General features: G+C 47.8%; 1 protein-coding gene across 2 annotated transcripts in view; it reads left to right on the forward strand.

The window, feature by feature from the left end:
- Window positions 1-12,500, forward strand: part of epha7 (eph receptor A7) — a 108,722-nt gene that overhangs the window by 43,313 nt on the left and 52,909 nt on the right. For both annotated transcript variants that reach the window (XM_054733724.2, XM_054733725.2), the window contains exon 5: window positions 2,131-2,466. In XM_054733724.2, coding sequence (XP_054589699.1) covers window positions 2,131-2,466 — 336 coding nt within the window. The remainder of the gene's footprint in view (window positions 1-2,130; window positions 2,467-12,500) is intronic.

Raw genomic sequence — 12,500 nt, forward strand, 5'->3', positions numbered from 1 at the left:
TATATATATATATATATATATATATATATATATATATATATATATATATATATATATATATGTATATGTATATGTATATATATATATATATATATATATGTATATATATATATATATATATATATATATATATATATATATATATATATGTATATGTATATATATATATATGTATATGTATATATATATATGTATAATATATATAAAATTAATTAATTTTATTATTTTGTTTTTTTCTAACCCTAACCCTGCATCTAGAAAGTATTACTTTACTTTAATTATGAGTGATTTTGAGATGGGGTGACTGGATTCGTATCTCAGCCTATAGGTTAAGCTTGCTCTTGTTTTACTTCCTGACTCCCGAGTCCTAGCTTACGGTGAAAAGCAGCGTGAGCCGAAAAAGGCTCTGTTGGAAGGATGTTGCTCTGCATCTGCCACAGATCAAACGCACAAAAGCACCGTTATGTTGGCATGACTTATTTACCTTAAATGTCTTACTTTTACTTGGATAAACACGTTACCAACATGTTGGTGTGTCCACCCTTGGACTGTGAGATCGGGGCTCGATTCCCGGTTGGGTCTTTCCAAAGACTCTAAAATTTGGACCCAACGCCTCCCTGCTCGACACTCAGTTTTAGGGGGCTGGATTGGGGGGGGGGGGGGGGGGGGGGTTAAACCACCGAATAGTTCCTGAGTGCAGCCACTGCTGCAGCTCACCGCTCCCCTCCATGCGGACGGGTCAAATGTGATGAATTTCACCGGTGTATGATGATGACTGTGGGGCTTTAATCCAAAACTTTTATTTATTTTTAAGCCCCTTTTTCAAAACAAGCTGTACTCATGTTACCTGGTTGCATAAAAACAGGAGTAATGCGACCAGCACGCCATCATGGCGAGTGGATTCACCCCAGAGTGTTCACATGAGGTGTCTGAACCATAACAAAGCCCATGGCACACTGCTGCTGACTAGCAGTGGGTGTTTGAATTGCACCAAAAGAAAAGAAAATGCACAAATGTTTGCATGTAAACTCTTCCAAAAATTCGATACACAGCTTTTGAATATCGATATAACATTGCAGGAAAAAATATCACGATATATTGCCATATGGATATTTTCTAACATCCCTGCTGCTAAGTGTTCCCCTTCAGAGCAGCTGCTGTTGGAGGGATGCCCAGCTGGGTCCGGACAATAGCCCCAGTTCTATAATATGTTTCCTAACACACAAGATGACCCGGTAACGTTGATATGGCTGTAAGAATACAACCGGTGAGTCTGCAGGCTTAGCCGGAGTGGCTCCTGCTAGCTAACTGTTGCTCCGTCTCACACGTAAAGAAAATAATGCCGAATCCTCAGAATCTCTTGTCCACATGGTCAGTGGGGACATCTACGTCTTTATCAGCTGATCCTCTTTTTAAGCTCGCCGCTCCACCCAGCTGCGGTCCGTGAAACGCCTCGTGAAGGTCCCACGTGGAGCTGGATTATGCTGGTTTGTCCCGGAGCTCTGTGGGAACTGGGCCCTGATCAGTATGCAGCCCTGAGCTCAGTAGCCAACAACCTGTGATGTGTCCATTCTTCTGCTTCCATCTCTTTCATTTTTCATTGTTTCTTGTAGAAGCAGAAAGCTGCTGAAGTGAGTCTGTTGCAGCGTATCGCTGCACGCTGTCAGACCAACACTGGCCGCTAAATCAGACCAGACAGAACCAAAACAAGTAAAGTTTAAATCCAATTCCCTGCGAGACTCCTCGGGTTAAGAAATGATGATGGAGCGGTAGCGCCAAATGAAACTCCCAAGCTCTTGCTTTATTTTTCCTGCAGTAATAAAAAGTGCGGTGTTTCCTGACGTTTGGCTGTGAAATCCATCTCGTCTTTGGCCGTGTGGGCAGCTCTGCAGCTTCCTCTGTATTCTACGGCTGACCTTGGTGTCTGCCTCAGCTCACTTCCTTTCAGAGTCCAGTACCTGCGCCGCTTTTTTCTGTCTCTGAGTCTTATTATAACGGAGTGTCAGTGTTTGGCTTCAGGGCTTCTCAGAGGGGAGTGAGAGCACAGATCCAGTCCATGCACACACTCAGCTGTCACGCCGCTGCTCTGATGTCTAATTCTGGCTTCCTCTGTTTGTCCACCTCTGACAGGACCTCCCTCTGCACCACAGAACCTGGTCTACAACATCAACCAGACCACGGTTAACCTGGAGTGGAGCCTGCCGGCCGACACCGGCGGTCGTAACGATGTCACCTACAGGGTGATCTGCAGGCGCTGCAGCTGGGAACCTGAGGAATGTGTACCGTGTGGTCCAAATGTGGGCTATTCTCCTGCACAGTCGGGGTTGGTGGACACCTATGTGAGCATCGTGGACCTGCTCGCCCACGCCAACTACACCTTTGAGGTGGAAGCTGTCAATGGAGTGTCGGACCTGAGCCGCACGCAGAGGCTGTTTGCGTCGGTCAGCATTGCTACGGGCCAAGCAGGTAAGCGTTTCTGAAACCTGGTTTTAGTTCTCAGCAGCTCTCTTATTGGGGTCAGCAGGCTGGAGGCCATCTTTATTTTGTATTCTGTTCCTGCGTACTCCGGGTCTGCTTGTCTTTTGTCCGTCTCATGACATCTAAAGAGGAACTAGTGGACTAAGATAAGATAAAGTGGTCTAAGGATGTAGAATCGTTAGCTAAACGGCTAACTGACGCCGTTAACTGGGATTTTCCACATTCAAAGAGACAGCACTCGGGACAGTTCCTAAAAAGGAAACGTCTTTTTGTCTCCTTCATGGGGGTGGGTGGGGGTGTCCAACTGCAGCTGTCACCAGCCTAGGGCCGGGGGACACTTGAGCATGTCTCCAGTCCATCACAATCCTTAAAGGGACATTTAAACAATATCCAAGTGTTTCTATGTAAACATTATTCCAAATTATTTAACCTCCTGAACAGCCTCTGTTCAGAGAAATAGCATCTACGTTAGTGATGCACCGATATGGAATTTTTGGGCCGATACCGATATCTGATATGAACTCATTCACTGCCAGCTGTTTTCTGATCGGTAAAGCCCTTCACTGCCAGCGTATCTCAGTGTTTTTACAGTTTTTTTTAAGAGTCACAGAACGTTGCGCGCTAGGATGATGTCGACAACAAAACTACCAAAACAAAGCGGAGACTCACCTCTTGCATCAGGAAGAATCTGCACATTTCGAGCTTTATCCGTTCTTTAATAATCAGTTGTTGAATTGTGATCGGCAGAAGCTTTTCCGGTTTGCGCCTCACTTTTTTTTACAGCAGCGGCCCAAAACGATCTCCTAACACATGGATGTTCTGCTTCCTGATCACGTGTCGTGTGACGTACGTGGATGAAGATTGGCTTTAGAGCTGAGATGTTTGTTCTCACGATGCGGGGGCTCGTCCGACGCCCACACAGTAAAAAATTGCAAATCACGACTTTAATCGTCATTGGCAGCGAATGAGTTAAGATCACTGTTATGGCCGATAACCAATACACTGTTAGGGATTTTATCAATATGTTTATCAATAACCCATTTCCTGTAGTTGAAGAGAAAAGGAGACAATGAGACAACAAGTCAACCAGTTATAACTGTGGCGTATGCACGAGGCAAAATGCCCCGAACATCTAATCACAGACTTTACTTAAACTAAAAGATAAGAAAGAAATGGCAGGGGGGGGGGGAGGGGGGGGGGAATTGTGTGTGTGTGTGTGTGTGTGTCTGAATAAGGCTTGGTTTATGCTTGACGCATTTACTTCCCGCTTGGTGATGCGGCTCGCGGATGGAACGCGCTTCACAACTCGCAGCGTTTATGGTTCGTGCGGCTCGTCTCTGCGGTGAGCCAATATTCTCCCAAACTGTAGGGGGCAGCATGGAGCTCTACGGCATGCATCCAACACTACACCGTAGTAGAAGTAGTAATTACAGTTTACAACATGGCATTCCAGCATTTTTAACAGCGTCCTCGTCTTTTCCGACAGTGCGAGCTATTTCTCTCCAAGAATTATTAACAACATGTTGATCACGGTGATCTCTGAGAGCTGAATCATACAAATGTCTGTATTTACCAACCTCTGCCATACTACTTCTTGCCGGTCCGCCATGCTTTTCCGCTTCCGACCGTTCGCGTGGTTAGAAAATTTCCTAGGTGCGCGGTGTGGAAATTTTGGGCCGTGTGGAGGCGCGGTGGAGGGGCGTGGTTGGTAAAATGACGCAATTTCGCCGCGCGGAGCCGTGCGAACCTCGCGGACGCGTCAAGCATAAACCAACCTTAAGCGAGAATGCAAAGAGGCATAAAGTAATACATATTACCTTCACCTGATTGAATCAATGATCAAGAAATATCACATTTCCATAACGACTGACATCAGTGCTTCTAAAATCAGCAGTTTTTGTATATAATGAAAACGATTAAAGCTGAATTTACGTTATTGTGGACACACAACACACACATTTACACTTCTGAGATGATTTCATTCACTGCTCACATGACTAAACAATTACACATCACCCTAACCCAGTAACAGTAGGTATGAAGGAAATTACTACTGTTGTTATTTAACCATTGGTTAATGGCTCCAATATAACCAGACCTTAATGGGCTGCTTATGTCGGAGCTTTTTGATGCAGTCCGATATAATTTGATAAAGTGTCTTTGGGCCGATATCGAATTACTTTCTATATTGATATTAGAATTCAATTCAAAAATACTTTATTAATCCCAGAGGGAAACTGATTGCTGTAGTAGCTCAGGATAATAATAATAATCAAGTCATCAAAGAGTTGTTGTATATTACAACGGCTGTTGGCAGGAAGGATCTCCAGTAGCGGTCAGTGTTGCAGCCAAACTGAAGAAGCCTCTGACTGAAGACACTCTTCCGTTGTCGGACAGTCTTGTGAAGAGAATGCTCAGGGTTGTCCATCATTTTCTTGATTCTCTGGAGAATCCTTCTTTGCATCATCTCCTCCAGCGGTTCCACAGTCGTCCCCAGAACAGAACCAGCCTTTTTATTAGGCTGTTGAGCCTTTTCAGGTCCCTGCTTCTGATGCTGACCAGCACCTGATGTATCATTGCCCATTATGATCGATGGAAGAGATGGTTTGAATTTCCTCCCGCTCTGCACCCACGCTTCTTGCGTTTTAGCTCATTTGGGATTTGTGGCTTCAGTTGAGGTATTATTTCAGCCTTTTCAATGTTAATCAGCTGATCCCGATTGTAAACCAGCTTGTTGCCATGGTTACGCATCATAACAAATGCTCAAAAAAGTCAAAAAAATTGCAGTAAACATAATCTAAGCTTCACAGCACCAGAAACAGAAAAGTAAAATATCAAAAAATACAGTTTTTCTTGAGAAACCAGAAGACAAAAGGCCCAAGAAAAGGCAAAACTTACATATAGTCAACAGAGCTACTCCAACATGCAGCCACCCAGAGCAGCGTCGTTCCGGAAAGAGAACGGGGAATCTTAAGTGATCTTACATTTTTCTGATTTTATTTACAATCATGAACGTTGCCCGCTGCAGCCAAATGCAGCTCCTGGGGTCCCTCTGTGACCTGGAGGATGTAGGAGCGGGTTCCAGACCCTAACCTCCTGCTACAGACAGGAGTAAAACACTGATCTCGTGACCCGCTGGCATATTTACGAGATCAGAGCTGTTTTAGCATGGCAACAACACAACTAGCTGTTAGCTCATCGGTCCTGCAGGACATCAGCCCTATTACTCCAAACAGAGGCTGTTCCAGATATTAGGCAAGACATGAATAACTGTTGATATTTCCCAGACAGAAACACACCTGAGAGTGTGTGGAGGGCTGTAGGAGGAGTCGGTCGGGTGTTTGCGGGGTTTGGGCCGTAGGAAGCGGCTGTCATACACCAGCCTCAGTGATGACTCTCAGTCAGCAGTAATGCAGGCCGTCTGATATGATCCGTAATATTTCCGCCGTGCGTGACGCCCAGATTAATTGCATGTGTATATCAGCACTGCAGTAGCAAACACTATTAGCTTAGCAGTGATGCAGACTGTCGGCGGGCCGTGGGGGGGTGCTTGCAGCTCGGCCTCGTGGGAGTTAGCTGTAATTAAAAAGCTTCGCGGTAACAAACTGAAGCCTTTTTATTCTGTTTCTATGGATCCGCTCAACAACATTCCTCTTTCATGCTCGAGCGTCCGTGAAAGCAGTCGGCTCTAAGGGCTGTTCTCAGACCGCGGTAATGAAGCTACAGCACGAGTCCGTCTGCTCAGCAGAACCGGCCTTGTTACGGGCTGACTGGATCAGGACCGGAGGCACCATGGAGTTCTGCTGCCTTCACTTGTGATGGGAACAGAGGACGCCTGTCCAGGGACACGGCACAGCCAGTCGCACCTGCAGGCAGCGTGTCGGTCAGACTCGTCAGGTGGGGCAGGACGGTTCACGTGGGAGAGGTTCTGTTTATTAAAACGTTTTATTAGTTAATAACAACAAGTTCTGATCAGAAGCGAAGACTCTGATGGTTCCAGTGTTTCGTGGTTGGGTGTGTGATAGCTTTAAACCATGATGCAACACTTTACTCCTCCATGAAACCAGAGTCGTCTAATTCCTTCAGGGTTAACGGCTCTTCGAGGCAAACGGAAGCCCTCCGTCTGCTCAGGGCTCGAGCAGCACAACCGAGCCGCTGATGACGGCTAAACCAGCGTAGCAGGACGTCAGCATCACCCGGCTGTGATGGGAGCCAGCTGGCGACTCTGCAGCATCCGTAGAGCTTAGTGGTCCTTCAGTGACCCGCTGGGTCAGAGCTAAAAGCTCTGGTTTTTGCAGGGTACCCTCGCCCAGCGGTGTGAGCATACCCACTTCTTTATTATTGCTAAGATGAGGTTTTGGGTCAGATCAGAATAAACTGGCAGATGAGAGGAAAGCATGTTCTCTGGAACACGTTTACTGCCTTTAAAACACGTAAAAGCAGCCGTCGGGGGCCGAGGTTTCCCACTCCTTAAACTGGAAACAGTTTTTCTTTGTTTTTAAGAGTTTCGTATCTCACGTGTTCCGGTGCTCTCATCCTTCAGACGCCACGTGCGTGCCTAAAAACCACACCTGCTTGAGACGCTTTGTTTAATGATGGAATAAGTCACACTTCACTGATACAAGTGAGTAATCGAAGAGATTTAATCCCTAAATCTCTGATCTAGCCAGTCAGATCAGAGGACAGGTGCGTGTTAGCATGAGTGGACCCTTGCTTGGTGAGCTGCTGAGGCCCTTAGCGCTGAAACAACCTGACAAAAGTGGAGCGCCATCTACCGTCCCCTCCATCAGGAGCATGAGCTCACAGCAGACTCGCCCCATAAGAAACATTCACTCCCCTGAACACACCAAAGAAAACGTGTGCCTGAGGAGCGGAAACCTCCCGGCTTCGTCCTGGATGACTTTAAGTGGAGGCTGCAGATTTGTAAGCTGGGTTTCTGCTGCTCCTTCTCTGCAGCGGTTGAAACGTAAAGCCTCAGGTTGAGAGGTCGCTGCGGTCTTCACCTGTGCTGAACTGTATGTTTCAGTCAGCGCTCCATCGTGAGTCGACTGAGCCACAGAGCTACCTGGCAGGCTTGCCTCAATCCTTCCTGCTTTAGCTTTCCTGCAGCACACGTGTGAAGAAGGCCCTTCGTTCTTCCTGAGTGGCCGTCGCTCGTGGAGTTACCGCTAACAGCTGAGAGCCAGAAGCAAGCGACTGCAGAGGCTGGCGCTAAAGCCGGACCTGGCCTCTTCAGGGTCCACGGCGGGTGTGAGACCAGGGAGACAGGATTCATGATCATGAGATGTAAAACCAGATGCTTCCGTCCATTTTTGAACACATTCCTTCTTTCTGTCATCGACTTCTTTTCTGTCTAATGGCTGAAGGACAGACCGGTCCGGTTGCTTTGCCGGTAGAACTTTAGTGTTCTCATGTTCTAGTGAGCCACGACAACATCAGCAGATGAGGAAGGACCCTTCAGACCCCAGTGATGTTCCTCTCTGGGAATTACAGTCTGTGTAGTTTTATGAACATTAAGCAAAGCGGCCATCGCTTCTGACTGTGTCACTGCCCAGCTCTGCCCCCGTGGCCTGGAAATCACGACCCGCCGTAGCAAGACTTTGCTCCCCTGGCCAGTCATAACTCTGTTTGTTGGGCAGGCTGAACACCAGGACGGCGACGGAGAAAAACTACAAAGATGGCATCGGCTCAGGAATGGCGCTCGTTTGAAAGGCTTTGGCATCATCACTGGATGATGTAGCCTTGAGCTTGCCTTGAGCAGACATAGGTTCGTGATGATGGCCCCGTCGCCTTATTTCTGTAGTCATGGAGATGGAACATGGTTCGCTGCTCTGATTGGTCCGCTTGCACATGGTGACAGTTGTGCCCTTAAAGCCTCCAGATGGAGCATCAGTGTTAGTACCTTCATATGAAAGCTGTCACACACAGTCCCCCGGTGGAGGACCCGCAGGTGGCCGGAGCCGGTTTTAAGTCTTTATTATTGTCATAAAACCACAAACGGATTATTTTACACTTGTTTCATTAACAGTAGACACTACACAGTTCGGCTGAGGTAGTAGTGTGTATTTTAGGCATAGAGGGGCTGATGTGGTGGCTCCTAAACTCAAACCCTTACCTAAAGCACAGCTGGACGCTGTGAGGTTTAAAAGCTCAGAAGAGCCCGTGCCCTACAGGGACGTTAACGTGCTGCATGTCGGTTCAGGATCCAGTAAGTTCTGAGTGCTACCCAGACCCAGTCATCACACCTCCTAGTGAGTAACACGGTTCTGTTCACCTGAAGCTGCGGATCTTTATCTCGCCGTTCTCTGCTCTGTTGTGCACGGTTGTGTGAATGTGGGATGATGCTATAGTCCCAGACCCACATCAGAGAGAACAACAGGCTCCTCCCCCTGGCCCAGCCGCAGCGCACAAACAGGAAGTCAACGGAATAGCGAAGCATTCGTCTTTGATCTGAGGAGCCTCGGAATTCTACGAGAAGCAAATATTCCCATTTAGTCTAGCTGCCCCCCCCCCCCCCCCTCAGGATTATCTGAGCAGTGGTCTTTGAGAGGAAGCTGAAAGCTGATCTCCAGCTCAGTGGTAACCCATATGTCCACTTTATTGACACTTAATCATCACTTAAAGGATATTGTTCTGTGCATTTGTGAAAGTAACACTTGGGGAACAGTAAAGGCATTGATTTATCCCGTTTTGTGTTCTAATCTTCCACGGTGGCCTTAAACAGAGGGATTGATTGATTCTGCAGGGTCCCCACTGACCAGTGCCAGCCAGTGTAATTTTCTAGTTAAGCGGATCCTCCTTTGTAGCATTTGTCCCCGGTTTTACGTTACCTGGGAGTCCATTCTGTTCAGCTCGCCACCCCCTGGCCCGCCCCACATGCTCGCAGTAATTTGACGAGAGCCGGGCGAAGCAGTAAGATCCAACAGCTGCAATAAAACGGCGGTGGTCTCAGAGCAGCAGCTCGGAGCACTTAACCTGTAGCTTTTCTGTAAATGGCTGCTGATTTGTCTGTCACCCAATCCGTCAGCAATGAATAATTTTCATGGAAGGTGCACTTTAATTACTTTCCCATTTAAATGGCATTATCGTGGCCTATCTAGGTAATTAATCTCACCAAGTATCCTGTTTCAACCTTTTATTGCTGGCAGACGAGCTCCCTAAATCCCCCCGAATCCACTGCGCTTGAATGAGTCCTCGCTCACAGACGCTGGCGTTGCATCTTTTCACTCGCTGCCTGTTTGCAGGCGTTGGACAGTCCTTTCTTTTGGTGCAGGAAGCCATTCAGAGCAGCCGGCTGTTTCACTGCCTCAGAAGAAAGCCCGGGCAGAGGTATCAGCTCTGCTAGCAGACCAGGACAGGTCTCTGCCAGTTCCACCGTGGTGGATGGACACAAAGGGCTTCTGTTGATGTTTTATTCTAAGCAAATGATGCAAGAAGCTAAGAAATGCCGTGTTTGCTTTCCATAGCAGTGCTGGTTTCCACCTCTACGGTAAACACACGCTGGATCCTCCAGGACTGTCCGTGGCCCTGCTGTCTGAGATGTTTGGTTTATCTCACAGCGTGACGGGAGTCCTCCCTCTGAATGCTCACACGCGGGAGGGTTTCCATGTGATCCCGACCTCACAATGAACGTATTCATGAGCTGTGAGCTCACAGGCTGGACTGTGTCTGCTGTGTTTTATCTGCAAGGCTGTTTTCTGTCCGTGGCTTCGTAGCACGCTCAGCGAGGCCACACGACGTTCCCCTCACTGGGAATCTCAGTCAGCCCCGTCTCCCAACGTAACTCCTGCGTTATCCTCGTGATGCAAACACACCTTCCACTACCTCAGCAGAAGCCAATGAAAACAGTAAAACATTAACAATAAATAAAAATGCTACGACCGTCATCATCATCATCAGCGCAGCCTCCCGTCGGAACACACCAGGGCTGTGCATCGTTCTGCTAGCAGGAGTTGGGAGAACATCCTGGTGAACCGGGTCGTCTCATTCTCTCTGTTTCCCCTCGTTTTCCCTTCTGTTCTGTTTGGGTTCGGGATGGAAGAAGCTCCATCTGTGTGCGTGCGTGCGTGCGAGTGTGTGTGTGTGTGTGTGTGAGTGGACTCATTCATGTTTGCAGAGATAAATAGTGGAACCACACCAACGTTGTGATGTTGCTGCCCTAGTTAGAAACCCATTCAGCCTCATCCTATAGACCGCGTCTCCCCAAAGCAGGAGCAGCTTGAATTATTCAGACCTCTGCTGGGCAACAGGGAGGGACTGATGCAACCTCGCCTTTTCTCTCTGTCTGTCTTCCCCAGTTCTCCCAGTAGGTAGGGTAGGTGGTGGGGGTAGTAATATGTGCTCTTTAAGTTAGTCATCTGAAATGCTTCTTCTTTCTTTATGCGCACGCACACACACACACACACACACACACACACACACACACACACACACACACACACCCGTCCTGCAGCAAAGCAACTTGCACCCACCTGCACACGCTTGCTCATGCACAGATAATGACTCATTTGTTATCCTTTCCTGTTTACGTTTCCAATAAGGTCTGATTGTTGCTGCTGCTCCTCAGTGTCTGTGCTCGGGCGACTCTCAGGACGTCTGCAGCTGCTGTTTTCTTCGTCTCTCGTCGTAACAACCGGCCGAAGAGTCCTGAGCGTGTGCGTCTAGTCAGAGTGAAGCGTGCACCCATGTGAGGTTTGCTGTCTGCTGGGGTTTCTTGTGGACTCTTAACCGTGAGAACGTCGGTCTTTGTGCTGCTGTTTCTGGGCAGGATGTGTGAGAAGAGCAACAAAAACACGCCGGTGCTGAACCTGAACGGGTCCGTTTGGATCTCAGTGCCGATCGTGTTACTCGGAGCTGAAACGCTGCAGCTTTTCTCTCTGCTGACGACCTTTTGTGGCTTTGAGCGACTCTCGGAACAAGAGCCATATTCCAGGTGTCGTTTTGCCGTGGAGCGCTCTGAAAGGCTGGTTTCACCCACATGTGAGCTCTGTGCTGCTTGTTGGTGCAGATGTTTCCTCCTTTCAGGGTTCTGTCTGACACAACACTGTTTACCTACTATTGGAGAGCAGAAGCAGCTAAAGAGCAGTGTGGTGTTTTCTGTGAAATGGTCATGAGGACCCTCACTGGTCTTGCATTCAGGTGTTTTCTCTCCATCATTCTAGCTGAACTCTGAGGTCAACAGGACTCCACTTTCAGCCAAACACCAGCTCTGCTTCTGGGTCCTGATGAAATTCATTTCATCAGAACAAAGCATGTGTAAGCACTTAGCTACAAGTCCTGAAACTCAGCGTGGTTGAGTGCTCTTAACGTGGAAAATAAAGGCAGCGGCCATGTGAAGTACCGGACCCTGTAGTGTGCTGCTGGAGCCGGGCCATTTGGACTCGCTTCATCTCATTACTGAATTCAGAAGAGTGGCAGCGACCGGTGCAGCCCAGTTACAGAACTTTAGTGGGAATTTTAGCCACTAGGTCTGGAAGTTGGGACAGTTAAGGTGGAGCTCACAACAGGTCAGATGAGTCAGGCTCACATTGGAGGAAATAAGGCTGCTCCATTATATTATTACTAGTGTTTATTATTGGGTTGCTGTTGCTGAAATCGAGCTGCACAGAGGTGTCGTGGTTAGTGTTGTTGCAGCAAGAAGGTCTGGGTTTTTCTGCAAGGAGTTACCCCCAAATTCCACTACCTCCGCTCCGGTCCGCTCGCTTCTGAACTCAATTTTTACTGGTACCCGCTCTACAACGGCTCCGCTCCGGTGCGGAGACCTGAGGTGGGCAAACAAGCATGCGCGGGATTTTCGAGATCTTGCGATACGGTCCGAGCAATAAACGCGGAAGTTAGATCCAAACACCCGTTGTGTGGGAGAAGCATCGGCATGAACTGTTTAATCTGCCATCATTTGTGTTGAGAGATCAGCAGAGTTTGGATCAACAAAGGGTGACTACTTTGATAGTGGAAACTGTTTTTATGGCTTATTTTTGTGCATTTAAACTTCAGCCGCCATTGATAGTTGTTAAAAGTTGTTA

The sequence above is a fragment of the Nothobranchius furzeri genome, chromosome 3, assembly GCF_043380555.1.
Source record: "Nothobranchius furzeri strain GRZ-AD chromosome 3, NfurGRZ-RIMD1, whole genome shotgun sequence".
Classification (NCBI taxonomy): Eukaryota; Metazoa; Chordata; class Actinopteri; order Cyprinodontiformes; family Nothobranchiidae; genus Nothobranchius; species Nothobranchius furzeri.